Raw genomic sequence first — 26,652 nt, 5'->3', positions numbered from 1 at the left:
TCGCATATTTCTAAAGAAAACTTTGCTTTAATGTAAATTTCTGTAGAAATATGCGAAAAATCGTATACGTGGGTTAATGTAGCCCTCTATCTGAAACGCAATCAATCAAATACGATTGTGACATAAATATAAATAAAAAAAATATTGAATTTAGTAAGGGAGACCGGGGTAGAATTAGCCACGTAGGGTAACGTGTGGTATTTCGGGACACTTTTTATCACTTTCAAGTTTCAAACAGCTTAACGACTTCTCAAATAATTTTTTTCTTTGTTGATACAAATATTTATGTTCCTTACGCTATCCAGAGTAAGATTCTTATCGAAAAATGTTGAAAAATGCATGATTTTTATACAAAATAGCAAAAAATGTAAAGAAGTAAAATTGGTAATATTTCGGGACAGTTGGGTATTTCAGGACAGACAAAAGTCGCTATTATGCAAATAAATTTCACCGAGCGTGATTATTTACCCTTAAGTAGAAGTTCTAAACTTCACTCATTTATAAAAATTTTGTTTAAATTTCACTTTTAAAGTGACCTAAATCGAAAAAAACTAAGCACTGTTTGTGTTGACATCTGCAAAATCGACCACATTGAAGGTCTTGTAAAAAGTGAAATGTAACACTCACAATTCACGCGTATTTCAGGCTTTAAATCAAATAAAATTTCAGAAGTTTTATGTTTATCTGATACGTAAAAAGCTTAATATTCCATATAGGGGGAACTGGGGCAGTAGTAATCTGGGGTAGTTGTAAACACTGTGATTTTTTTTCATTAATTTTAAGACTCCAGAGGATAAAACCCATAAGCATTCATAGATACCATGGGGATGTATGTCCACAGATAAATTGGTCAATAAAATCCTAATATACTTTAAAAATAAAAATCATTTTCCTGAAAATGTTGATATTTCGATTATTTTGATCATTTGGATTTCCACCTGGAAATTAAAAATTGTGTAAAATAATCGAAATGTAGCAATACCAGTTCTTTCCTACATCTTTTAGGATTATATTAATGCATTTACTAGAGAAATTGATATTCTCATTTTTTTGAAAGAATTAATAATTGGTCAGAAAACAGCATTTGGGGTAGATGTAAACAGGCAATTTCAATTTCACAAAATGAGTAGGTAAAAGAGCGGGAAATTGACCTTCATGCGAAATATCTATAATTCATAGATTACGAAAAAAAGGTGGCGCTGTGTTCAATAAAAAGTCACATGATGTCAAAATATGGGGAAAATCCGGAAAATCCATTGAAAAATGTCTTTGATATGCATGCTTTTAGTTTTTTTTGCTATTTTAATTATTCTTTGTAAAAAGTGTCGTGATTTTTTGAAAAATATACAGTCTTTATATATCTCTTAAGTAATTAAAATAATCGAAAGTGGTGCAAAGTTAATTTCAAGGGTGGGAAAAAAGGTGTTTACTTTCTCCCCAGAAAGTGGTTACTTCTACCCCAGGTATTTTGTGAAAAGAGAAAAATGCACAGTGACACAAATTTTATTTTTATGGAAAACTCAATTGTTTTCCAGCATCCGCATTACCCTCGACGAATTGCCTATACCCAAGGGTAAAATATGAGCTAAGAAATATTTTCCAAAAAATCACGGTGTCCTTGGAAAATCACCTCAAATTCGCATGTATCGAAAATGGTTACATGTGCCCCAGTCTCCCCTAGAACATTTTTATAGGATTTTTGATGTGTCCCAAAATACAGATAGTATGTCCCGAAAAGCACATTATCCAGAAATACCACACGTTACCCTATAGTATTAGATAGTGGTAGTTTATAGTTTGCCTTCGAATGAATATTGAGCAAACCACTTTTTATTCTAAATATATACTTCCCTTCCTATTCATCGAAATATATATCAGCCTCATACAAATATTTTTTATACAAATTATACGCAATGAAAAATTTCATTTAGTGGCTATTCTACCCCGGTCTCCCCTACTGTTTTTATCGAAAAAAAAACCGTATTCTCATTTGAAGTAGGTTCTGAATTACGTTATTTCATCATATTTACAGTTCTAATTGAACTTACAAGTTGCACGCATTTCGAGGTCGCCTGTAAAGAATCTCAGCTACCATAAGCTTATCTGGGCTTATCAATGGTCATTTTCTATTTTAAATAGTCTCAGTGGGGAAGGCCGACAAAAGAAAAGAAAAGTTCATTGAAATCGGTTAATAAACATTAGAGATAGAGTCCGGTCCATTTGGATATAGTAAGGGTCGGGGTACAGTGGGTTGGGGTAGAAACGGATGGGACCTATCGTTAGAAAGATCTCGATCTCATATACAATATATACTAAAATTTCATCGAAATCGCTTCAGAAACACTAAAAATGCAGTCCGGTCAAGACATTTTTGGTCATAGCTCGGGTCAGGGAACATCAAGAGAGGAGTGCGACCCACCGTTGGAAAGGCCTCGACCTCAGCTACAACATACTAAAATTTAAAGAAAAAGCATCGTCTAGTTTTCGAAATATTCGAGATCGATTAATCGAAAATCGATTTTTCGATTAATCGGACCTTCGATTAAGTCGTATGAAATTGTGGTGTCATAAGGGTTGTAATACTCCACGAGAGCTTTCCAAAACTCCAAAATTTTTGAGATTCCGATAATTAGAACCGGAGATATGTCCATTTGAAAATTGCATTTTTGACCCCTTCTAGCTCGGATCAGGAGGGTTGGGGTAACTTAAGTTTGGTACTGATCGAAAGCTCTTAGACCCAGCAACAACATACTAAAAATTGAGATTGATCGATGCCATAGGGGCTGAGTTATTGAAAAAAATACAAAATTTGGGGGTATTCCAAAATAGCGTTAGGGGGACTGGAGGGGGATCTGACATCACCTACTTCTAACCACCCATCGACATTTAACCTTTGCCGAAAACCGCTTGTAGGTTTCTCTCTCTGCGTTCTCTCTCCAGAAATTATTATGTAACGGACGGGACGTCCACGAAAATCGATTTTTAGCGCATATGATATTCGCGATCTATGAGTGTCAAAACGTGTAAATCCAAAGTTTGGGCCCGATCTGACGAGGTCGGATTTCACCCGTGACCACAAAAGCTGAGATTGTAAATAATCTCACTCAGCTAAAACTACACGATTTCTGATTTAATCGATAGATAAATTTATCTAATGTTTGGAGATCTTTGAAAATACAGAGATAAAATGGTCTCAATTCTAAGACCAAGATTAAAATCAAGATATAGAAAATTTCAAAATTTTGGTATTTTGAAATTAAAAAATCAAAGATTTATGTGTCAAATTTGTAAATGTCTTGAAATCTTGATATCCAAGATACAAACCAAGATTACCAATTCTCGAACTAAAATCTCGAAAACGCAAAAACTGAATTATACTTTTGTAATTCCCTGAAAAAAAAGTCAGAGGCTCCAAAGCAAACCAATACTTTAACTTAAAATAAATATTAGCTGATTTAGGTCAATATGTGGACATTTTTCTTTTGATTACTTCCTGGATAAGATGGATATAATCTTGTAACAATTTATCTGTAGAGGGAGCTTGAAGCTAAAATTTAAAAAAAATATCGTATAAAACTACAAGACTTAGATTTTCTTTTAATCCTCAAGTAAATCCTTAGTATATTTACATTTTTTTTGTTAATCAAGAATAATTATATTATTTTATTTTTTTCATTCACTTCAGAAGATTTATACAAAACTTTAAAAGATTATTTCAGAAGCATATTAAAAAAAAACTACTTACGAACAAGTTTTTTTTCGAATTTTAAAATAATGTTTTAACTCACAGAATTGAGGTCCTTTGCCGTGTAAATCAATAAAATAATTTGCAATGGTGTATCGCACATTTCTTTCAACATTTCTTTTTTATAGTTCCTCCTGCACCAGAAATCCAATCAATTTATCACATTTTCCTGTGACTTTTTTGGTGTAGCTCCTTCATAGATTTGTTGTAAATCAAAATGAAATCATAGATGAATATAGATAATTGTTTTTTTTTTTGCCATGAGTTTCGTTACCCGCAACACATGCGAAGAAAAAGGAGAAAAATCGTGCATTAATCGTCGCTAAGAAGTTTATCAACAAGTCCAATATTACCATCGGCTTCTTCAGTTGTTGCCGCAGCCGCAGCAGCATCCAGAGGATACGATAGGATCTCCGATGAATCACCAAATAGTCCATCTAATGGGTTGATATCCAGTGTATAGCCCTCACCATTGAGCATCTCTTGCAGACTGTCGAGATCCTGCTGTACATTCTCCAAGTGATAATCAAATTGCTCCCTGTGAAGAAAACTCGGACTTTGTCATTTTCACAAGAGAAAATTGGACAAAATAGGAAGTTTTTTTCACAAATCGTTGAGGAGAGGTGTAATAAAAGAGAGAGAGAAAGAACACAATCAACTACATTTCTAATCATCAAACACATAAAGTACCTACAAAAAAAAGCTTATTATTTTATTCATAATTACAAAGATAAAGCAACATACTGGAGGCTGAGGCAATTGAGCATACGCATGACTTTACAAAAAGGTTTTTTTTATTGAAGATTGTCAAGCAATATTGCTATATGTTTACAGACAATTATCGGTTGATATTCGGTTGGAATCGGTTCGCTTTTGTCAGTAATTCCAAGGCCTTTCCAACGAACTCAAACTTATTGAAATCGACTGAAAATTACGCCTTCTACAAGTTTTTTTAATATTTAACATTGAAAAACTGGTTTGAAGATTCAGGGTAATTTTCCTTGTAAAATTGTACTATAAGAATCTACTACACTGAGAAAAAAGGCTACGATTAAATTTTTTTCATCATAACTTTAACACTTTTTGGGTGCAAAAATATATCAACATTTTTTAATGTTAAATTTACACCTTTTAAGGGTAAAATCAACATGAAAGAAGGGTAACTTTAACCCCCAATACACGTAAAAAGGGTAATATTTACACAGTTTTCGGATCAATACTGCAGGGTAAAATTAACATTTCCGGAATATTATTTTGACTTTTTCGGATTTCTCTTAGTGTACACTCAGTCCCGGGATTATGCACATTTTCGGGACCGAAAAAAAACGCGCGAAATGTCATTATGCATCGAGAAAATTTGCATAAGCACAAGGGCTTACTTTTGAATAAATCGTCCGTAGAGCGAATTTCGCGCGGATGAGTAAAAGTAGTTCAAATAAAAAGATTCAACTGTTTAATAGAAATGCATTAACAAACAGTACTTTTTGGCCAGAGTTCTTCAATAAATTGTTACCTTAATAAAAAAAATTAAAGTTTTATTTTGAAAAAGTAGCAAAATGTTTTCAAACTTCCCGCACAAATAGTATACATTCAGGTGTATTTCAAGAATGATTTCAGAAATTGACCCTAAATGGTAGGCAAACTTGCATAATTGTATGCGCATAATTCCGTCAGGTGCATAATCCCGAAGGACAGGTTATATGTACCAAGTAGGGTACACTGATTTGCAACAAACGAGGAGTATTTGTAGTTTCCATAATGGTCAATATATTGGCAATATTGGTAATTTATTCAAAATCGAATCCGTCAAAGTTATTTGAAAGTTAATACCAAAACAGATTCAGGGATTAGTAAAATGCTAGTCCCTGGCGAGTGGTCTTCAAAGTTGAAGCCAATTTCTTACATTCACATACGGATGCGTACGGGAATTTGTCTGCACACGTGACCGTTACACGATATAGGGTAAGGGCTCACAATTTTGAACAGTTTCTTATTTTGGACACTTTGAGGATAAAATTGGACACTATAAATAAATTGATTAAAATTATGGATTTTTATTCCAATATTTGATGAATAATGAATTGTATCTTAATATTTGTTCTTTTTGGAAGATTTTAATACTAAATACGTTAAATTTTGAATATGATTTGAGTTGAAATTGCTTTGTTGAAAATTCAGTGTGAGCAATTGCTTACGAGAAATTTGACAGAACTTCGTGTTTACTTCAAAAGCATTGAAACAATAAAAGCATTGTTACTCTTTTTCGTTGTAAATTTTAGTAAATAGAGTTGAAATAACTTCGTGCGAATTGAATTAATTCGTCGGATATCGATGTAATTATTACTCTTTTTCGATGTAAAATTTCATCTCGACTGAAGAATATGCTTAAGTGTTTTCGTATTAAGAATATACTTCAGTCAAGAAGATTTTCATATGACAAAGTTCATGTGGAACATGAACTAAAAATATGCCTAACAGTGTTTCGTTAAGACATGTGCTTGCATCATACGTGATATTTCGCTCGGAACATAGGGAACTTGAGGTCAAGAAAATATTAATAAATAAAATGATAAAATAAAAAAAAAAAACATAAAATTGCAAAGTATGATTCATTTTCGGATTTGAAAGAATTATTTTAACTCTAAAACTGGTTTTTTTTAAACTCTTGAAATGAGTTATTTTAACTCTTAAAACGAGTTATTTTCAGTCTTAAAAAGAGTTATTTACACTCTTTTTTCATGTAAATTTTAGGAAAAAAAAGTTAACTCTTCCGAATATTACACCTAAATACAAGTAAAATCAACTCTAAAATATAGTTAATCGAAAATCACAACGAAAAAGAGTTAATTCAAGATCGATTCGAGTAAGTTTTAATCGATTATTTTTCAGAGTGTACCAACTTTTTATAAATATTTGAATTTAACCAATAAAAAAACAGCCTAAACAAATCTAAATTTGTCACTACATATTGCGTTAGGGTAAGTGTGCCAAATTTCGGCATAGTTGCATGCAAGCGCCAAGGTCTCAAGTTTGAAATATAAGGGCCTTGACAGACTTGAGGATTAGCCAAGAGACGGCTTAGCGTAAATATATTAGAAATAATGGTTAAACTACATTTCCATAATTTTCCACTAAGTCGTCTCTCGGCTTAAGTCGTAAGTGTGTCTCGGGCATAATATTTTTAATACAAATTGATTTTTTTATTCCTTCTACTTAAGGAGTGTTGCTTGGAACCTTGTAGACAGTTTATCGTCGTTATTTTCTCTAAAATCATTTTTAATACATTTTAAAATGAATAAAAATGTAGACATAGCTTTGGTGGCCTATTTCGGCCACCTTCATTCTCATAGTTCCTTGCCCTTCGGGAATTCTTCCAATATCTTTCTCACGTCATCTCGTTTGTCGAAGCTACATTTTTTGTTATTCTTTTACATTCTAAAATCTCTAGAGTATGTAAAAACTAAAAATTCAAGGAATAAAGAAGGTGGCCGGAATTGCAAGCTGGCCGGAATTTGGCACACTTACCTTATTGATTAATAGTAAAGGAGGTAAAGTAATTTAGATGCACCATTTTATTACGGATAATTCAGGAAAAAATACAAATTTATTTTTATAAATTACTTAGAGGTATTTCTACAAAAATTAATTGGCGTAGCTCAAGCGAATCAACCAAAGCGGAAGCAAATAAAATATTAAAAAAAAATGAATAGATAAATAAATAAACTTACGGGGTATTGAGGTTGTAGATATCCTGCGGATTGGTCTTCCTGCTGTATTTTGCCAAAGCCAAATTATTATCAGCCGTAGTCCATTGTCCTTCGGCTGGTGCTGCTGAAGATGATCCAGCTTCTGTGTCCACAAAAGGATTTGCCAGAAGGTCTTCGGGAATGGTGTCCGTGAAAAAGTCTTCCTGCTTACTGCCATACCACTTGAGTGTTTTTTCTTGTTTGGATGGAGACTCAACAATAGGCGTATTGAGCAAATTGAGGTCAACATCCAATGACTGCGTGGACAAGTCCGGCAGTTGGGTATTGAGAGAGAGTTTGGGTTTCTTGGACACATGTACGGGCAACAATTTGAGATTGTCATCTTTCTCCGTGGACACTGTAGTGGCCTTTGGAGATTCATCTCCAAGTCTCTCCTCAATCACACGACTCACATCGACACTGTACGCTGGAACATCATTATCAAAATCTTCTGGGTCATCTTCATCAATTTCTTCCGGTACAGTGGCTTCTGTACCGGCATTTTCACACGTGAGGAAATTGTCAATGCTATCTTCGTCAAAATACTCCTGAATAACCGGTCCTGATTTCTCTGTACGTTCTTTTGTCTCCGATGATTGAGGTTCATCGCTTATCATAAGCTGATAGCGCCTCTTGACACCATTCATATTCTTCAGGCCACCCCTCGACGGTTGAACAATTGTCACAAGGAATTGAATTAGCTGTAGGATCAGACAAGTACTTTAAGACTTCAGAGCTAAATATCTTTTTAGATATGAAGAAATAAAGGAAAAATATTTACATACATTACACTAAGATATTTTTATTCAAAAGTTTTAATGTCCAAATAATCCAAATAAGTACGGCAATACGAAATATTTAACATTTATCATCACCAAGACAATATACGAGCCCCTTTAGGTAAATAGACAAGGCGCTAGCTTTTGTTACAAAGACCCTGAGTTTGACTTTCGTTTTAAGACAGCGCTCAGTATAAAGAAAAAGTCCATAAACTTTTTTATTAAAAGTTTATGTACTTTCTTTTAGTAAAAGAAAATGAAAATATTGAACAGAATTAAGTGGAATCATCTTGATTTAAGGAAGGTTCAAAAATCGATTCTTTTTTTTAGATAATGAAAAATGTTTGTCAAAATGGAGCATTTTGACATGAATTTGCATCAAAAAGCTTTAATTTTGACAAAAATATAACATAATTATCTTCAAAATGCAGCATTATGACTAAAATGTCTAACAATTTGTTTCAAATTCCTTAATTTTTGCAAAAACGTCTCTCAATTAGCTTCAAAACACTCCATTTTGTAAAAATAATGTCACCATTTGTTTCAAAATGCTCCATTTTGGCAAAACTATCCCAGAATTTCTTTCAAAATGTTGAATTTTGTCAGAAATACCCCAGAATTTCTTTCAAAATACCCCATTTTGTCAAAAATGTTTAACAATATGTGCAAAATTGTCCCATTTTTGTAAAAATGTCACATAATTTGCTTCAAAATGTTTGATTTTAGCAAAAATTCATCACAATTTGTTTAAAATTGCTCAATTTTTACAAAAGTGTCTCTCAATTAACATCGCTACACATTGGCAGCAATTTTTGCAAAAACGTCTCTCAATTAGCTTCAAAACACTCCATTTTGGCAAAATTATGTCACCATTTGTTTCAAAATGCTCCATTTTGGCAAAAATATCACGGAATTTCTTTCAAAATGTTGAATTTTGTCAAAAATACCCCAGAATTTCTTTCAATATATTCCATTTTGTCAAAAATGTCTAACAATATGTGTAAAATTGTCCCATTTTTGTAAAAATGTCATATAATATGCTTCAAAATGGTCAATTTTAGCAAAAATTGCTCAATTTTCACCAAAATGTCTCTCAATTAAGACCGCTACATATTGGCAGCATTTTTTGTCAAAAATTGCTTTTTTGAAGGAAATTGTTTGCGTTGCTGTGAGTGGAAACGTCAAAATTTTGTCAAAAATGCAATTTTTGATGAAAATTGCTCCCAATGTGTAGACGTTTTTATGTTTTCTACACACTAGAAGCAATTTTCGTCAAAAATTGACTTTTAAAAAAATAGCCGTTTCTGCTTACAAGGATAGGGGGAAATTTTCTTAAAAAAGGCATTTTTTAAAGAAATTGCTCCTAGTGTGTAGTGTCCATTAGCTTCAAAACGCCCCATTTTGTCAAAATTATATCACCATTTGTTTCAAAATGCTTAATTTTGGCAAAAATGTCCCAGAGTCTCTTTCAAATTGTTGCGTTTTGTTAAAAATACTCTAGAATTTCTTTCAAAATATTCCATTTTGTCAAAAACATCTAACAAACTGCTTAAAATTGCCCCATTTTTGTAAAAATGTCGCATAATTAGCATCAAAATGCTCAACTTTTAGCAAAAATAATCACAATTTGTTTCAAATTGCTCGATTTTTATAAAAATGTCTCTCAATTAACTTCAAAATGTTCCATTTTGACAAAAAATGTCTCAGAATTAGTTTCAAAATGGATCATTTTGTCAAAGTTGTTTCACAATTTGTTTCAAAATGTTCCATTTTATCAAGAATGTCTCACAATCTGTCAAGACCATAAATGATAAGTTCAATACCTTTTGAAAGTGCAGACTTAAAATTTCAAAGCAACAACTTTTATGGCCTCTAAACATTGTGACAAATTCTCTTCAAAATGGAGTATTTTGATTCGTTTTTCATGTACCCTGTAAGCAAGTTATGGTCTCTACAGACTAAAGAAATTCATGTTCATATTTGTCAGTTAATCCTACACTAGTGTAAGCAATTTGCTTTAATATGGACATAATTTCTCAAGTATGTAGAGGCCATAACGATAATTTCATCAAAACACTCCATTTTGATGAAAATCTGTTATAAAACCATTACTTGATATTTAGTCCAATTTTTTTATTAAAAAAAATGGGATAAAAGGAGTACAAAAATGGCAAAATATGAACTATTTACTTGGACCGGTTCGTTTTTACAGAGAATTTTTTGTTTGTAAAAAAAAGTTTGTAACTATTTGTTAACTCGAGTGGAAATTAATTAGGTGCTCGTGAATCATTTAGCATTGTTTGTAAAATGGTTTTTCAACGAACGTTTTTGCATTTTTTAGTGATATACAGTGGCGGCCAAAATAATAGAATCACTTTGGAAGCTTATATTTTTTTACCTTTTGTATTTTTTCCCAATTTGTTGATATAATTCTGAAGTAGAAATCTTCAAATTATTAGAATCGTAGAATAAGGATTGTTTTGGCCGCTAGAGGTTCCTATTTTACATAGAATGCATCAATAGTAAAATTCAGTTTGGCCAAAAAAAATTGTAAAACTGTCATTTGTGGTTTCTAAATATGGATTTATTTAAACTTATTCGAATTATAGACCACATTCTTTAATTTAATTGAAAGTGGTGTTCAGTTCAAACCAAATTTCACTATTGATCTATTCTGTAAAAAAATAGAGACCTCTAGCGGCCAAAACATTACTTATTTGACGTAAGGTAATTATTTGAACATTTCTATATCAAAATCATTTCAACGAATTTGAATAAACAAAAATGCTAAAGGTAAGATAATAGTCTTTTCGGATCTGATTCTATTATTTTGGCCGCCACTGTATGTAAACTTTTGTCAAATAAAAATTGTAATTCGGAAGTATTTTTGTTGCATTAAATGCGCATTGAATGATCTTTAAATAATTTACGCTATTTTTTTTTGTAAAAATCTTAGCATAATTTATTTGACTCAGGATTTCTTTTTTAAATTAAGATCATAAATTTAAATCATATCGTAATTATTATTTAAAATGTTCTTTATTCTTCTAAAAATTTAAGAAAGAATTTTAATTTTAAAATTTTTGTTGAAAACTTAGATTTCAAAGTAAAAAATTGACTTACCTTGTTGACTATCTGTTGCTGTTTGATGTGTTTCTGCCTCAAAACTACCAACTCCCTCCACAGAGCCTCATTCTCTTGCTTCATGGTTGAGAACCTAGAATCCAGGGAATCCTGTTTTCCCCGAATGGCTTTCACCTCCGTCAGAACCCGATTAATGGACTCTGGCGCAACCTTCTTGGAATCTACAGTGGCCGTTTTTGCTGCTGCAATTTTCCTTTTGATATTATTCAACAGTGGATATTCTCCACGCCTGAAATCCGGATGAGAAAATTCCATTTCATCTTTGCTGAATCGTAGACCGCCATTCTCAATAGAGGCCACTTTGTGGAAACCATCTGCAGAGGAAATGAAAAAGAGTTACAATATGTTTAGGGGTGTTCCAAGAGACAATGCCCATCGATAAAACTTACACATGTTGAGTTGACGAATAAAACTGGCCATATTGTTGTGTTTGTAGTTGAGGGGCAAGAGTTCACTTGAGAATTTTGATTGATTCTTTATCACAAAACTCAGGCCATCCTGGAAAAAAATAAATGGTCAAGAATTTTTCATTTCTTTAGATTCCAGATGTATAATCTCACTTTTTAGAGATGATTATTCTTGTTTCATAGAAAAAGTACTTGAGCTTAACCACAAAAACCACAATTTCAACAAAAAGACAAGAAACTTTTGAGATATATTCAGTTCAATGGAAATAGTTTTAGAGTAATAAAGTATAATAAATTAGAAGAAATAAATTTCATCAAGATGATTTAGGTGAATTAACCACTTTTCGCCACTTCAATGATAAAGTTAAATTAGTTTGTTACAACTTTTCTATGCTCATTGAATGGAGAGGTCACAGGTTGCAAAATAATATTCATAAACAACGCCTATCGATAATGTCCAAGTTTTTTCTTAAATTTTACCATGCAAAATATTCCAACTTTGCACCACATTTGTAACTACTTCCCGTCACAGTTTATAATCGTTTTAGAATTTTATATGGCCCATATACGGGCTTCAGACCTAAGGCTTAGCCAAATGGCTTAACTTCTCTAATCTCTTATCAATCATGATTTTTTTTAGGAAAATTTAACTTAGATATTAGGCTCTCAAAAGGCAATTAAATTGCACGCTATCTTGCTTCTAGAATGTTACTGCTTAGTGAAAATTCTTTAAATATAATTTGAAAACTGCTTAAATACAAGAAAAATAAACGAGTGCAAAATGCTTCTATTGGAAACAAATTATTCCAAATGGAGACAAGAAAAGTTTCTAATTGGAGACAAACAGTGTAAGTGAAACCGCGACGAAAGGCTTCAAAACCCTCGTGGAGTTGCTCTTGTGTGCGGAATTTGTTCTTATTCTTGGTCTTTTCTCTTTTCCCATCTAAAACAATAAGAAAATATCTCCAAAAAATCATATTTCCGGGGTTTCCTATTGAAGCATTTGCAGACACTTCAGAAAAAAAACCCTTTTTGTGCACGAAATAGGTAATTATTTCATTTGAAAACTTCACGTACCGTTAACAATAAAGATTAGCACTTAATTTAACTAAAATTTAACTAAAATTAGCCAGAAATATGACACAAATGTTAAACAAATATTGTGAATATTTGTTTAATATATTCATATTGTGAATATGAATGGATTTTCGCTTTATTTGGAGCAAAATGAACTAAAGAATGAAACTGAGATATAGAAAATATATCGACGGTTCCATTCTATACTAAGCTATCTCAGAATGACAACTTTTTAGGAGAGCCATTTGAAGTTGGCGATTTCCTATGCTGCCCCTGTAAATTTTTTTCGAAAGTGTCAAATATCTCATTACCCGAACATCGGATGACCACCAAATTTTCAGAAGTTGTAGATCTCGGTCTCAGAAACAACATATCTCTCGGAGTAATATAAAGCTAAGTCGGCTTAGCATAGTATGGAATGGAGCCGTCGATATAAAACAAGTCTTTCTTCTTTAGAACGGAATGTACCTCCAGTAAACCTTTACAGTACAAATCATAAGTTTGTTACGGTGCTCATTTTTAGAAAAAGAAACTTAAAAAAAAACTATTGTAAATATTTTTAAAAATTAAGCTTCTGATTCTATTACTTTCTAATTGTAGGCTTAGAAAAAAGACTTAATTCTTTACTATACTAATAAAATTATTTAAAAAAGTAAATGCAATATTTCATCGATCAAAAGTTTGTTACGGACAGAACTTCTTACATTCATCTTGTGCGAAAAGAGGCCAGGCCTCAAGGGTGGTATGCGTCAAATCCTTTAAACAATGAGGTCTCTGAGCAGAGACCAAAGATTTTCGATAAAACCCTTACTGATTTCTATGCATTTCCCCAGAGGCATGACATTTCCTATGTTTCCCATATGTTTCTAGCATGCCGAAAAAACTTTTGAGTTCATTAGCTATTTTCTCTCATTGTAAAATGAATTAGGAAATAATAATAATACAAAATAAAAGCCTAAATAATAAATAGTAATAATTTAATATAGAATAGGCAACCGAAAACCCCAAATAGACAACCTTACGTAATTTTGGAGATATCTCGTGAAATGTGTACGAAAACAGGAAAAAAATTACACTAAAACTGGTCGCAATTTTTCAGAGCTAATGTCACCCTCCTGCATTTCCCTATACAAATAATTTTTTTTTGTTCTTGGCTGTTTACATAAGGAATCACTGCCCTAAATATTAACCTTAATTTAAAATTTTCCTAAAAATTTTGCCTAATGATAAGTTAGCGAAATAACGCCATATGTTTAATTTTAATACAGGATTCAGATCTCAAGGGACTTAGCCGTATGGTTTAACTTTTCTAATTTTTTATCAGTTAAGATTAAAAAAAATAGGATAGTTTTGGATTACTCAAGTCAAATGATCTATTAATTCTGAAATTGAAAAATAAAATTGATTGTTATTTAGGATTTTAGGATCTTCGTAAACTGGGCTAAACCGGCTAAAACTTTAGTCTGAAGATCGCTTTACCGAATAGGGAGTAGGGCTACAATGATAAGCGATATTTCGCATATTTCTAAAAGAAACTGGGCCTTACAATTATTTTAGTAGTTACACAATTGTTTTTTTTTTTAGAGATAAATTAGATTACGCTAAACCCCAGGTTCGTATCGTATAGCACTGTAGGCCCATCATCTCCTAACACGGATTAAACAAAATTGTTTAGTAGTGACTAAATATTAGTGTTCTAAAAATACTTAATATACCAAATAGATTAACATGATTGATTGCAGCTTTGAAAATAATGTGAATTCAACGAAAATTAATAATTTTATTAATCCAAGTGGTATAAAATGGCTAATCAACCCTAGAACTTTTATTTTTTCCACTAATCGTCCGGAAAACTTCTGGACAGGTTTTTTCTTTATATTTTTATGCGTCGGTTAAATATTTCTAATAGTAAAATACAATAAAATAAAACTAGTCTTAATGTTTTCTGTGTAGAGATTTTCTCCAAAGAGCCCCCATTTATGGTTATTCCAGGGCCCCATCGTGCAAAATATGCTCAAAATTGAGGTTAGATCGCCCTCAAAGTGACTTTTTGTTGAGATTTTGCCCTTTTATGGCTCAAGTTGGATAAATTCGCGTCACCTGAGCCCACGAGCAGGTGATTCACAATTACCACCCACTGATCAATACAAGGGGCACATGCAACGGAAAGGGCGAAGCACCACAGACCCGAAAACCTTGAACTCCATTCAATTGCGTAGCACACATTGTCCATGAGAAAAATGACGAAATTCTTATTGAAACGTATGAAATAGTTGCGGAAGGGTATACTTGGGTGCCCCAAATAAGCTCCTAAACGTGACAAATATGGTATTATAGGCCATTTACATACCGGTCTCCATGAAATTAAATCATTTGTAGTTGGATCCTCAACCAGACGGAAGAGTTTCTGGAGAAATGCCGGAATTCCCGTCTGTGTATCTCCCACAGCTAACATATTTTCGCTTTTCTGCACACTTATGTTCACTTTTCACTGAAATTTACGGGTGTATCGCGTGTTTTTCCACGAGAAAATAGCGCATTAAAAAAAGGTGTTTTTCACAAACTCGCAAATGTCGGATTTTCAATTGACGTACTAGATTTTTGCTGGAGTTCAGTGTGAAGTTGGCTGCAAATCAAAACAAAATTGTCGGTTTTGGAGAGTCGTAGGAATTGTCCGGTAAATATTCCAGAAATTTTCCGTGCAGTGATTTGATGTGAAAAATTGAGAGTTTTTCCAACAAAATTGAATCCCGAAATGGCTAGAATACGCTTACTGAGATCCTGGCAGGACTTTGCCGCCACAATATTCCTTGCAGCTGCAATTCCCATCACATTCTGGTTTGAAATTTTTGTGGTTCTCCCAGAAGTTTTTCCATGGGGAAGTTTTCTCAATACCTTCCACTTCCTGGCCGGTCTATTCCTGCTGTACAACATCCTCGGAAATTGGATAGCAGTCATGCTGACTGATACGAGTCTCCGGCGGGAAATTATACAGCCACCGACGGATTTGCAGGCAGTTAGAGATCAGAACTGGAAGCTATGCTCAGTCTGTGAATGCTGGGCACCACCCAGGAGCTGGCACTGCAAAACCTGCAATGTCTGCATTCTCAAGAGAGATCATCACTGCCTGCTGACTAGTTGCTGTATTGGTCACAGGAATCACCGGTATTTTATGATGCTTCTGGTTCATTTATTTGTGGCCACAGCCTACTCCGCCTTCTACAATACCTACTTCATTTGGTTTCTGCACGGTCCAGAGTTCAACACCTGGCTATCCTTCGTGCAAATCATATTTCCTCTAGCCTGGCTCCTCGTGGATACTTCCACTACTCAGTACTACCTCGTAATTTACGTTATTGGACTTCTTGGAGCACTCTTTGTGGGAGTCCTGCTCTTCTATCACACCCGGATTATTCTCCAAGGAGCCATTGTGGCTGAACATGAGAAAAAGATCCGCACCTATGATTACGGGAGGCAGAGAAATATAGAAAATGTCCTGGGAGAGAGATATCAACTCGTTTGGTTGTCTCCTTCGATCAAGAGCCCCCTGAAACATGACGGAGTCCACTGGGAAGTTGTCCAGACGGCCAAGGACAAGTGATGAGCTTCGACTCCTTTTTCAGTATTTGTGTAATTTCTAGTTCAATTTTTAATGTCAGGGACGATATTTGTAAGATCTCACATGAATAAAAAGTGTATTAAAAGAAAATCTTTTCTTCTTGCAAGGGGTGATTCATTTAGGGGAACTCGAGATAATCTGGCCAGGGAATCAACGGGGAACCTATACATTTTCAGAAAACTCATACATTTTCAGGGAACGCTGGGAACTGGAGCCACTCTAATTTCTTCAGAATAACCCATTTTCTTGGATGATTCCAATGTTCTATTTTTCCCAAGGGGGAGATATTATGGTCGGAAGTGGTGTACAGCTGAAAATGAAGTGCTTGGAAGTCTTTGGAAGTGGGAGTACTCATAAAGTCTTTTCTGTCTAATTCCGTATTTTTCAGACTACGTTACTTTTAGTTGAGATTTTTAATTCTGGCGGCAGTTGATTAATTTCTTCCTGCAAAAGTTACTAAAAAAAAACTAAAAATAGTTCGGAGCATTTTTCGAACCTATTCCAAACAATATTATTGTAAAATGAGTAACAATTGTATTCACCGGAAAATATTTAATCAATTATGGTAAAATAGTTTGCAATACTCTAATCTGTATAAAATTCAATAGAGTAATTTTAGGTACTGTAACTCTTTTTATAATAGGAAAAATCAGGAAAATTTGCGATTTACAATAATTCTGTTAGTAGATAACAATTTTACCTGTGAATTCAAAAAATTGGAAAAGAGCACAATAAAAATGTAAAGATGTGATCTTATGTGATAGACAAATCAAATTTATATATGAGGTTTATAAATGAAATTTGTATCTTGAATTCAGTTCTTTGTATTAAATATTACTAAATTATTTTCTCCAGAAATCTTTCTAAAAAATGAAAAGTATTAAGGTTTCTGGATATTTGACTATTTTGTTGACTTTACTTTTCTTTTGATTTAACTTTTTTTCTCAGGGAAATTTTAATATGTGTTTTAAAAGCACCTGTGGCAAGTTGACCTTTTTATATGGAGCCATTTAAAGCCAATTTCCTAAATTGATCTCGGAATCTGTTCACAGCGCTCCGAGGAAAAAAAATGAATTTAATCAAAAGTTTAGTATATTAATTTATCCCTCCATACGGTAAGGTATCTTATAATACAAAAAAAACTTTTCACTTTTTAGATATTTAGCGTAACGGTCGCGAGTACAAAAATATCCCATATAAACTTAAGTGGGAGTATGAGAAAGTGGCTTCAAATGTCAGGAAATTTGCCAGGGGCTAGGTTTTAAAACATACTTAACAAGAAATTTATCAATCACTCGTATTGCTGCTACAAAATTTAAACTAAATTGTTGAAACTGCGCTCTACTTATATTTTTAAAAAATCAGTATATCAAATTCAATATAAATTATATTTCTATTGTTATTTTAAATTACCGAGTTCTGATGTTTTTCCAAATTATATTGTATGTCGACTTATAACATGCATCTTGTTAAAAATTCCACGCTAGATTATGATAAGTCGAGATACATTACAGATTTTTCTGACTTTGTTAAATTTTCCAGAAAACACTAATAAATGGACACTTTTTTTTACATTTTCCACTAAAACTACCATCGTGGAAAATGTTTCATGCAGAAGAACTTACATTTTTCTACGATATATTGCAAAAAGTAGGGGTAAACTAATTGCAGTAAAATTTTTATAGCTTAATATTGTATCTCAAACTTTAAACTTCTCTCCTGAAAAGTTGCATTTTAGACTTACAATAGTCTTCTTCGGAACCGACGATTTATTATAGCTTAATTTGTTAGTAATTTTACCGAGGAAAATATTCTGTTGAATAATATTTTCTTTAATTTTTACAGGAATTTCAAATTCATGTAGTGGCTCGCAAATAATGATATAGCTGTTCCAGTTGACTTTCAATCAATTTGATATAATTTGCTTTCTGATTTATCGTATTCGTGGGATTTTTTTCGCGAATGTTGTTAAGAGGTATCCCATATGTTACCTCCACCATTTTTGGTTTACCTTTTTGCATATACTGGAAAGATTTTAGTGTATTACATCTCTTCAATGCCAATAGTATTCAACAAAAAATAGATTTGTGTTTTTGAAGACTATTACAAAATGAGGAAAACGAAAAGGAGCATTTGTAATATTTAATACTAGATTAATTTTGGAAAGGTCTAAGTGATGAACTTCCATTAAAGAAACATTTTTGGGGTTAATTTAGATCGCGTCCTTGCTCTAAGGATGATTATAAAGTGGTTTTGAAAATTTAGAAATAAGGATTTATCCTTTGAAATATCAATTCCAATGTAAACGGTCTCTAATATTGATGACAATATTGTGAGTATATAGCAGAAGGAAATTTGTAAATAACAATTGAAGAGATTGTTAAAATGTTGGAAAACTATAAATAATAAAAGGTGAAGATATGTCTGAAGTGCTGAATTAGTTGTTGCACTCGTACTTTTGGACTCTTACAGACTTTCCAGCACAGTTTCAATTTACAAATGACAATACATTTTTTTTTAGATATTCTATTTTCCAAAAGTAGCTTCAATGGTCTCTTAGGAAAATTCAAATTATGTTGATACCCGTTCGTAAAACGCAGATAATATTAAAATGTTGAAAGTAAATGCAAGAATAACTGGCGATATAAATTAAAATATAAGCAAAATATTAAAAATATGTTTTTAAGAATTGTCCTAATTAGATTTTTCATCAGATTAAGTAAATTATTGATTTCTAAGTATGGGAAGTGCATGAAGTGCTGGAAGTACTGGAAGTAATGCAACAATTTTGAGAATGTTACGAAGTTTTGGAAGTGCGAAGGCCTCTTCCATACAAATCGTGGAAGTGCCTAGAAGTGGTGTACACATTTCCACCCAAATATCTCCCCCTTGATTTTTCCATTCCGCGCCTTTTTCAAGTACATGAGCGCGTTGATGTCCTGGGCTAGGAGGGCTGGGAGTCAAAACAAACGGTTACTAAGGTTACTAAGTAAGTATCGATTTTACCTGCAAAAGAAAATCCTTAAAAAATCTGAACTCTTCTCCTGAAAAAATGAGCCAGAGTGACTTTTCCGCTGCCTTAGAACTCGAACAGACTGGATATGGCCAGACTTCCACTTACCAAGTCGATGATTTAATGGATAAACTCAAATTGCTGAACTATGATCGTCTCTTGGTCAGAGAATTGAAGATTAAACCGCCAAACAGGATGTATTTTGCCAAGTCAACGAATCCTGGTGAACAATTCTTCATGTTCACGTCCATTTGTGCATGGTTGATGAGGAAATTAGGCCATCAATTTGACCAACCCCAGGAATTTGACGATCCAAGTGCTACTATTGCAAAAATCATAAAAATCTTGCAGGAAATGGTGAGTTACACAATTCTCAAGGTTTTGAGATCAGCATGATCATCTATTTTCATCCCAGGACATCCATACGGACTTCCCATCGAACAAGTTGATTCAAGGAGCCGGACCTATTTGTGTCTTTATCCTGGATTCCCTAGCAACGCAGGCCCTCAAAGTCGCCAAAATCAATCTAAAGCGTCCTGAAACTGTCCAGGAAGAAGATACAGTCACAGAGATGATTGAAAATGACTCAGAGATTATTTTGGAGAAAGTAGAGGAAGAACAAAATGCTCTTATGGCAGCATCTGAGGACAGTGATGAAGAAAATTCTCTTCTAAATCTCAATGTGTCCGGGAGTGGTCAGAGAAATCGGCATCCAGCTCAAGAATTTCACCTCAAGAACTACCGGGAAGACAGTATTGCAGCCACAGAGAGTTGGCGGTAAGTACAGCACAAATTCTAAATATCCATCAGCCAAAGACAGAAATTTTATTCCAGTTTGGAACTTGAGAGAGTAATGCCACAGTTGAAAATTGTCGTGAAGAGTGATCCAAGGGATTGGCGGGCTCATCTTGAGCAAATGAAAAGCTTCAAGAGCACCATTGAACAAGTAAAAAAGATAAAAATTGTCTTCTTTTACTTCCAACTGACAATGAATATTTTCAGGCATCATTGGACACAGATGTGCAACTGAAGAAGCTTCAGACGGGCATCGGGCATGTAATGGAGAAAATTGAGAGCCGAGAGAAGCATTTGAATGCCGAACTTCAGCCCTTGATTGCCCAATACAGAACCCTATCCGTGGAACTGAAGCAATTATCTCAGGTAATCCAGGAAGTTGATGGGGAAAAGACAGCAAAGGAACGCGAATTGGCAGGGATTCTCAATGAAATTGAGACAGTCAAGATGCAAATGGAACAGAGGGGTACGTCAATGTCAACGGATGGAAGCCCTCTGATTAGCATTAAAAAGGCCATTGTGAAGATCCGTGAGGAGATACTTCAGATGGACCTCAAGATTGGCGTCCTGGATCATTCTCTCACTCAAGAGATTGTTAATCACAATGCCCAAATTGCTGAGTTGGCTCCAATGACTAGCGTTTAATAAAGATTATTACACCATATTGATAAGCTTATAGATTAGCTCATTTTCATTGGCGAGATTTTTACCTGAACTTGTACTCAAAAAAATCCGTGAAAATGGTGAACATTCAGTATGCGTTGAATCTAAGTTGAGGGGTTTTCCATAAAGGAAAAAAATGACATTTATTCCCGTTTCTAGAAATATGGAAAAATATAGCATTTTATTCATAAATTCTGTGATAAAAATTGCCATTCTGCGATTTGAGAATTTTTTCTCATCGTTCCTTGATATTTGTATGTATAATCCATGTTTCCAGAAACGTTTCTATGCTTCTTAAATGCGTTTCTCATTATTTCTAAAAATATTTCCGTGTTCCAACTTTCCACACCGAAAAAAAGTTTGTAAAGCGGACAACTGGATTTTGTTAAAATTTTGTCAGAAGAATGTCATTTCCCAATTTTACAGAATTTATTCTAACATTTCATATGGAAAAACATCCTTTTGACAAACTTTTAACAAGATTCAGTGTTTGCCGCCGCACCGATTTGACCAAACTTTTCATATTCTGTTATAGAAGAACAGAACTGAAAGAACGTAATTTCGACAAACTTGTCTTGTTAAAGTGACAAAACTTTTTTCAGAGTACAAATCGTTGGTTGAATCAGAAATTGTGCTAACTGCATTCGTCGGTTGCAGGGGCATGACATTTCATGTTTCCCATATGTTTCTAGCGAGCCGAAAAAACTTTTGAGTTTATTAGCTGTTTTCTGTTATTGTAGAATGAATTAGCAAAAAATACTAATACAAAATAAAAGCCAATTTAATAACGAAGAGACAACCGAAAACCCTAAATTGGCAAACTACGTAGTTTTGGAGATATATTGTGAAATGTGTATGAAAACAGGGAAAAAATTACACTAAAACCGGTCGCATTTTCCAGAGCTAATGTCACCCCCCTGGTCGGTTGCCTCAGCAACTGTGCTAACTGCATTTGCTTTGTGTCAGCATTCGTTGTAAGCAACGCATCGCTGCGCGGCGTTTGCAATGAATGCAGACACAAAGCAGATGCAGTTAGCACAGTTGCTGAGGCAACAGACGAAAATTTGTTGATCCACCAGACAAAATTGTTTACCCAGTTTATCCTTTTTGGAAATATTCGAGCGTTTCGAAAACGTTTTCGTCATTTTCGTAAACATTTTCCCTAACTTTAGAAGTTTTTATTGATAAGCGAAACTTTTTTTTTATGTTTTTGGGTCTTGCAAAATATTTCTCAATGTTTTTGGTGTAAATTACGACTCATTCCCATTTTTACTGACTGACAACAGTGTCTGGCTTTTAGTGTTTCTTGGATGTTTTTATGAATTTCTCGAGGTTCACAAATCAATTTCAGGATTCTTCGGCTTTCGCAGAGTATTTCTTCGGTTTTTTAGGTTTCAAGGACAATTTCTAAGGATTCTCCATAATAGGAATTTCTCTTTCTTTTCGCCTTTTACGAACCTGTCTTAAAAAATAGTTTGTGAAATCAAAATAACCGAGGTCTTGGAAAGTGGGCGCAGTAGCACGATTGGTAGTGGTGGCCCAACGGGCCCAACAAGGACCGTTGTCAAGGGTGCATTGGATTTGTTCTCACAGCTTAAGATCAACTCTATCATCTAGTTGTCTACAAGAGCGTTATGCGGTTATGATAAGGAAAAAGGCATGAGTATTCCATGCCCAATACAGAGAGTTCCAGCTTCACTTGGAAGGACCCTAGTGGCAGCCGCTATCAATTTTATTTTCAATTTTATTTTTTATGATGAAGAATGTATCATTCCGCCTGAAGGCCTCATTGAATGCAAGCAGAATTTATCTGGCTATTATTTTTGTTACATAATTTTTAATAAAAACTAATTATTAATGTAAAAATATTGCAAAAATAAAAAACTGCACTCAGAAGGACCAAGTGGCAGTTACTGCCATTGGCATTTTATATGGGACTTTGACGTATTGCAGAAGTAATTTTCTTGATTCTTAGCTGCCTTAAGATAATTGAGGCGCTCAGACCAAAAAAACTCTAAGTCGTATGCATTTCCCTATTAAAATAGCGTTTTTTTGCTCCGAGCTCTTCAATTTTCCCTAACTTTTTTTTTTAATTTTGTCAAAGAGTGACTTGTTCAGAAACCCTTGTCAATTTTCCCAATAAACATGTCGAGAAACTCGAAAAATCCAAAAATTGAATTGCGAAACCCGAGAAACCAGAAACCTTTGTCAGTAAAAATTATAATGAGGTGCCTCTTGAGTTTCCTAAAATTTTCTTGGATTTTCAGACGCTATGAAACTAGTTTTGAATTTTTAAGTTTCATGAAACATTGCATGTTTTTTGGGACATATTTCTTATTATGAATTACCCCTTTTCCTTTTTCAAAAACTTATCAAATCGTATTTAAAAAAAATATAGAATATATTTTACTTTCGAGATATTCAACTTTAATTTTTACAGTCTGTGATTAGTGATAGTGAGGCTCTCGCAATTAGAACTGAAGTTTTTATCGAAGAAGTAAATTGATTTATTATTAATAAAAAAATCAAACAATAGTTTTTCTCCCCAAAACAGGCCCCCCAATCCCCTAAAAAAATACCAAAGTGACTATACCTTATCCTTGCCTAAAGAACAGACTGTTTTTCGCTGAACTGCCAGAGAGTTTGATCATCCTTTTCACTTTGAACCACTTTGTGCTCCTTGGCCAACTTCTTAAGATGATGATTGACATTGTAAGCAGCCGCTGGCCACATTTCGGTGGGTGTCTCCTTGTAGATTATCTTCACTATGTCCAGATCCGAGAACAAATGTTCCTTCTTCGTCTTTAGAAGCTCATAAATGGCCTCCTCGCGCTTATTTCGATGAATTATGTAATACTTTATCCTTTCTATTGGATTCTCAATGATACTCCCATGAGCCGGATAGATCACAGACGGCTCCAGCTGCAATATTCTCTCTAAACTTTTCATGTAGTCGAACAAGTCTTCAAAGACTGCTGTAGAATCGCCCAAAATGCAGTCACCGCTGAACAATGCTCCGGACTCTTCATGTGTAATCACCACATGGTCAGTTGTATGGCCAGGAGTATGAATTACCTCAATGGTTGCACCCTCAATTGCAAATCTCTGACCATCGCGGAGAGGAAGGAGTTTGAGGTTGGCTGGAAGATTTGAATAGATGTCTTCGGCATCAGTTCTTGGGAATTTCCACACTTTACTCCCTTTAGCTTCATCAATCTCTAAGATATCCTTCACTCCTCCAAGGTGATCATTATGCCAATGCGTGATCAAGATATTCTCTATGGCCACATTCTCATCCTTCAGGATTTTACGGAGGTTCTCAATATATTTCGGCTTATCTGGTTCACCGGCATCCAATAGAAGTCTCCTGAAATTGCACATTCCTTGGTGAGTTTATGAATCTGGCCTATTCTGGCCTGGCACACTTACTTTCTCCCTGTTCCAATCAGGTATGTGTTTGTCCCTTGGAGAGTCATTTTTCCAGGGTTACACCCCAAAATCCTTATGATACTCTGAGAAATTTTGGTGACTGAGGGAATGACTGGAAGATTTGCCATTGCCATGCTTTGGATCTGCCGGAAAAGTTGAGAAGTCTTTCCTATTTGACCACGAAAACTCTTATCTCTTTCAAAGAGATAAGTACCCAGAATCACTGCAAAAATCAAGATATTTTCAGACTTATAAGAGAAATTTTCTAACAAAAAAGCTTCTATGGAGTTTCTGAAACAATATTCTTCAGTTTCTCTCTAACTTCCTACCTGTTTTCCTGGAGAAAAACAATAAATTGTGAAAAGTATTTCTTGCAAGAGATAAAACAGCTGATAAATACTACAGCGCCATGGCCATGTGTGGTCAACACGGGAAACTATAACCTTCCGGAAAGAAAATTTTGTGCTTTCTTCGAGTAGTTCCAGAATTCCTGCCCAGGCTGCCCAGCGATGCCTACTCCTCCGATTGTTTATCTAAGCCGGACTGAAAAATTCTCATCCTGTCACAGACTCCACAGCAGTCAACTGAGTGATGAGGAGAATGCCAAATTATATGGAAAATGCAACAATTTCCACGGGCATGGACACAATTATACCGTGAAAGTCACCTTGCGAGGTCCCGTGGATCCTGCCACAGGCATGGTAATGAATATTGCTGATCTGAAGACTTGCATGGACAGAGCAATCATGCAGAAGCTTGATCATAAGAATCTCGATCTTGACCTTGATGCTTTCAAAGACATTCCGAGTACAACAGAGAATGTCGCTTGCTTCATATGGAAGAACCTCCTGGCATGCCTTCCAGTCCCAGAGATCCTATATGAGGTGCAAATCGACGAGACAGACAAGAATTCTGTGATTTATCGAGGAGAGTGATACAAAATAAACTCAAAATTCCTTGGATAAAATTTTTATTTGTCTTAGACAGCTGTTCCCCTTTCCAGATTCTTCTTGATCTCCACCGTGTGCTCTCCGTAGAATCTCTCCAATTTCTGGTTGAATCTGGCATTCTTCTCATTGATGTAGTCAATGTCGGCGTCATCATTGTGTGTTCTCCTGCGTGAGAAGTTCTTCTTTTTCTCAATCTGCTTCTGCAGATGCTCGACCATGTTGTCTACAGCTGAAGAGGTATCCCTTGGATTCAAATGCTTCAGTGGATCATTCGCATTTGCATTCCCTTCCTCAGCTTCCTGTCTCTTCCTTGCCTCGTAGTTTTCCCTGATGCAAGGTGGTAAGATATTTATCGACCTCTCATATTGTCTCGCAGTTTGAGCTTCGTAGCTGGAGAAGCTCCCATCGCCTTTGCGTTTCTTCCTCAGTGCCATTTCTGCCTCCGAAACCGACACTCCCAGCATCTTCACGCGATCAAAATCTTTCCCCTCAGTAGCTGCTTTGTCTTTGGCCGCCTCCTCAGCCAATAGCCACTCCGTTTTACGCTTCCGGGCTTCCCAGTTGGCCGGAAGTTTCTTCATATTGTTCTCTGCAATCACTTCCTTTTGGTTGCTCACACGAGCCTGATTTCTGGCATCATGCAACTTCTTGAGACGCTCCATGCGCTCTTTCATCTTATCACTGGCTGTTACTGATGTTTTTCCTGAATTTTCCATGATTTTCACTTATTTTTGAAATCGTTGTTTTTGTTTGCCTTTTTTTTACGATCAGCTGTCAACACTTTAAATGTCTGCCGCTTGGAGCGCTAGAAGCGCTAGAGGGATAATTTTCAAATTTCATTTTCCCTTTAAATTAAATAAATTGTACTGGACAACATTAGAGGGAAAATTTTTCATAGCTCTGAAAAAAATCATTTCACAAAATTTTTGAAAAGTAATTATATTAGGTATTCGAGAAACCTCTATGTGAGAAATATATAAAGTCGGGATCGAGATTTTCGTTAAAATGTGAGCATACGAAGTAAAAATAGAAGGGCTGCATTGGAGATTCGTTAAACTTCAAGGATCTTGCACGCAAAATCGCAAAATTTGTTGCATTAGATTTAATTGATTTAATACCATAAAATAATATCTTTTTTTCATTAATTTAATTATTTGTTTTTCTTTTTCGGTGTACACGGTAAAAACTTTTGGACACTGACCAAAATATTGGAACAAGTTTTCCTTGGAACAAATTTTTTTTGGAATCAATTTGTACCTAGAGAAGATATTTGTTTGTTCCAAAA

General features: G+C 34.4%; 6 protein-coding genes across 7 annotated transcripts; 3 read left to right on the top strand and 3 right to left on the bottom strand.

The window, feature by feature from the left end:
* Positions 1 to 3,571: 3,571 nt before the first annotated feature.
* Positions 3,572 to 15,504, bottom strand: LOC129802781 (heat shock factor protein). 2 transcript variants are annotated; one of them, XM_055848861.1, is made up of 6 exons: positions 15,249 to 15,504; positions 11,804 to 11,912; positions 11,394 to 11,728; positions 7,474 to 8,192; positions 4,099 to 4,301; positions 3,572 to 3,937 (listed from the first exon to the last, which is right to left on the bottom strand). In XM_055848861.1, the coding sequence occupies exons 1-6, from the start codon at positions 15,351 to 15,353 to the stop codon at positions 3,897 to 3,899; spliced, it is 1,512 nt and encodes a 503-aa protein (XP_055704836.1). In that variant the 5' UTR covers positions 15,354 to 15,504; the 3' UTR covers positions 3,572 to 3,896. The 2 variants fall into 2 exon arrangements, with proteins under 2 accessions (XP_055704836.1, XP_055704837.1); XM_055848862.1 differs by having other exon boundaries at positions 4,099 to 4,283; positions 15,249 to 15,502.
* Positions 15,505 to 15,552: 48 nt separating this feature from the next.
* On the top strand, positions 15,553 to 16,607 carry LOC129802780 (probable palmitoyltransferase ZDHHC24). The gene has a single exon (XM_055848860.1). The coding sequence runs from the start codon at positions 15,654 to 15,656 to the stop codon at positions 16,497 to 16,499; it is 846 nt and encodes a 281-aa protein (XP_055704835.1). The 5' UTR covers positions 15,553 to 15,653; the 3' UTR covers positions 16,500 to 16,607.
* Positions 16,608 to 19,470: 2,863 nt separating this feature from the next.
* LOC129802779 (intraflagellar transport protein 57 homolog) lies at positions 19,471 to 20,982 on the top strand. Its single transcript, XM_055848859.1, has 4 exons — positions 19,471 to 19,887; positions 19,946 to 20,307; positions 20,365 to 20,476; positions 20,533 to 20,982. The coding sequence occupies exons 1-4, from the start codon at positions 19,570 to 19,572 to the stop codon at positions 20,968 to 20,970; spliced, it is 1,230 nt and encodes a 409-aa protein (XP_055704834.1). The 5' UTR covers positions 19,471 to 19,569; the 3' UTR covers positions 20,971 to 20,982.
* Positions 20,983 to 23,471: 2,489 nt separating this feature from the next.
* On the bottom strand, positions 23,472 to 24,838 carry LOC129802776 (beta-lactamase-like protein 2 homolog). Its single transcript, XM_055848855.1, has 3 exons — positions 24,747 to 24,838; positions 24,418 to 24,640; positions 23,472 to 24,355 (listed from the first exon to the last, which is right to left on the bottom strand). The coding sequence occupies exons 2-3, from the start codon at positions 24,549 to 24,551 to the stop codon at positions 23,593 to 23,595; spliced, it is 897 nt and encodes a 298-aa protein (XP_055704830.1). The 5' UTR covers positions 24,552 to 24,640; positions 24,747 to 24,838; the 3' UTR covers positions 23,472 to 23,592.
* On the top strand, positions 24,815 to 25,378 carry LOC129802778 (6-pyruvoyl tetrahydrobiopterin synthase). The gene has a single exon (XM_055848858.1). The coding sequence runs from the start codon at positions 24,927 to 24,929 to the stop codon at positions 25,350 to 25,352; it is 426 nt and encodes a 141-aa protein (XP_055704833.1). The 5' UTR covers positions 24,815 to 24,926; the 3' UTR covers positions 25,353 to 25,378.
* LOC129802777 (pre-mRNA-splicing factor Syf2) lies at positions 25,377 to 26,173 on the bottom strand. The gene has a single exon (XM_055848857.1). It carries the CDS (start codon positions 26,081 to 26,083, stop codon positions 25,397 to 25,399), a length of 687 nt encoding a protein of 228 aa, XP_055704832.1. The 5' UTR covers positions 26,084 to 26,173; the 3' UTR covers positions 25,377 to 25,396.
* Positions 26,174 to 26,652: the final 479 nt, after the last annotated feature.

The sequence above is a fragment of the Phlebotomus papatasi genome, chromosome 2, assembly GCF_024763615.1.
Source record: "Phlebotomus papatasi isolate M1 chromosome 2, Ppap_2.1, whole genome shotgun sequence".
NCBI lineage: Eukaryota > Metazoa > Arthropoda > Insecta > Diptera > Psychodidae > Phlebotomus > Phlebotomus papatasi.
Note: the sequence above shows the minus strand (reverse complement) of the source record. Positions and strands in the feature narration are given on the sequence as shown.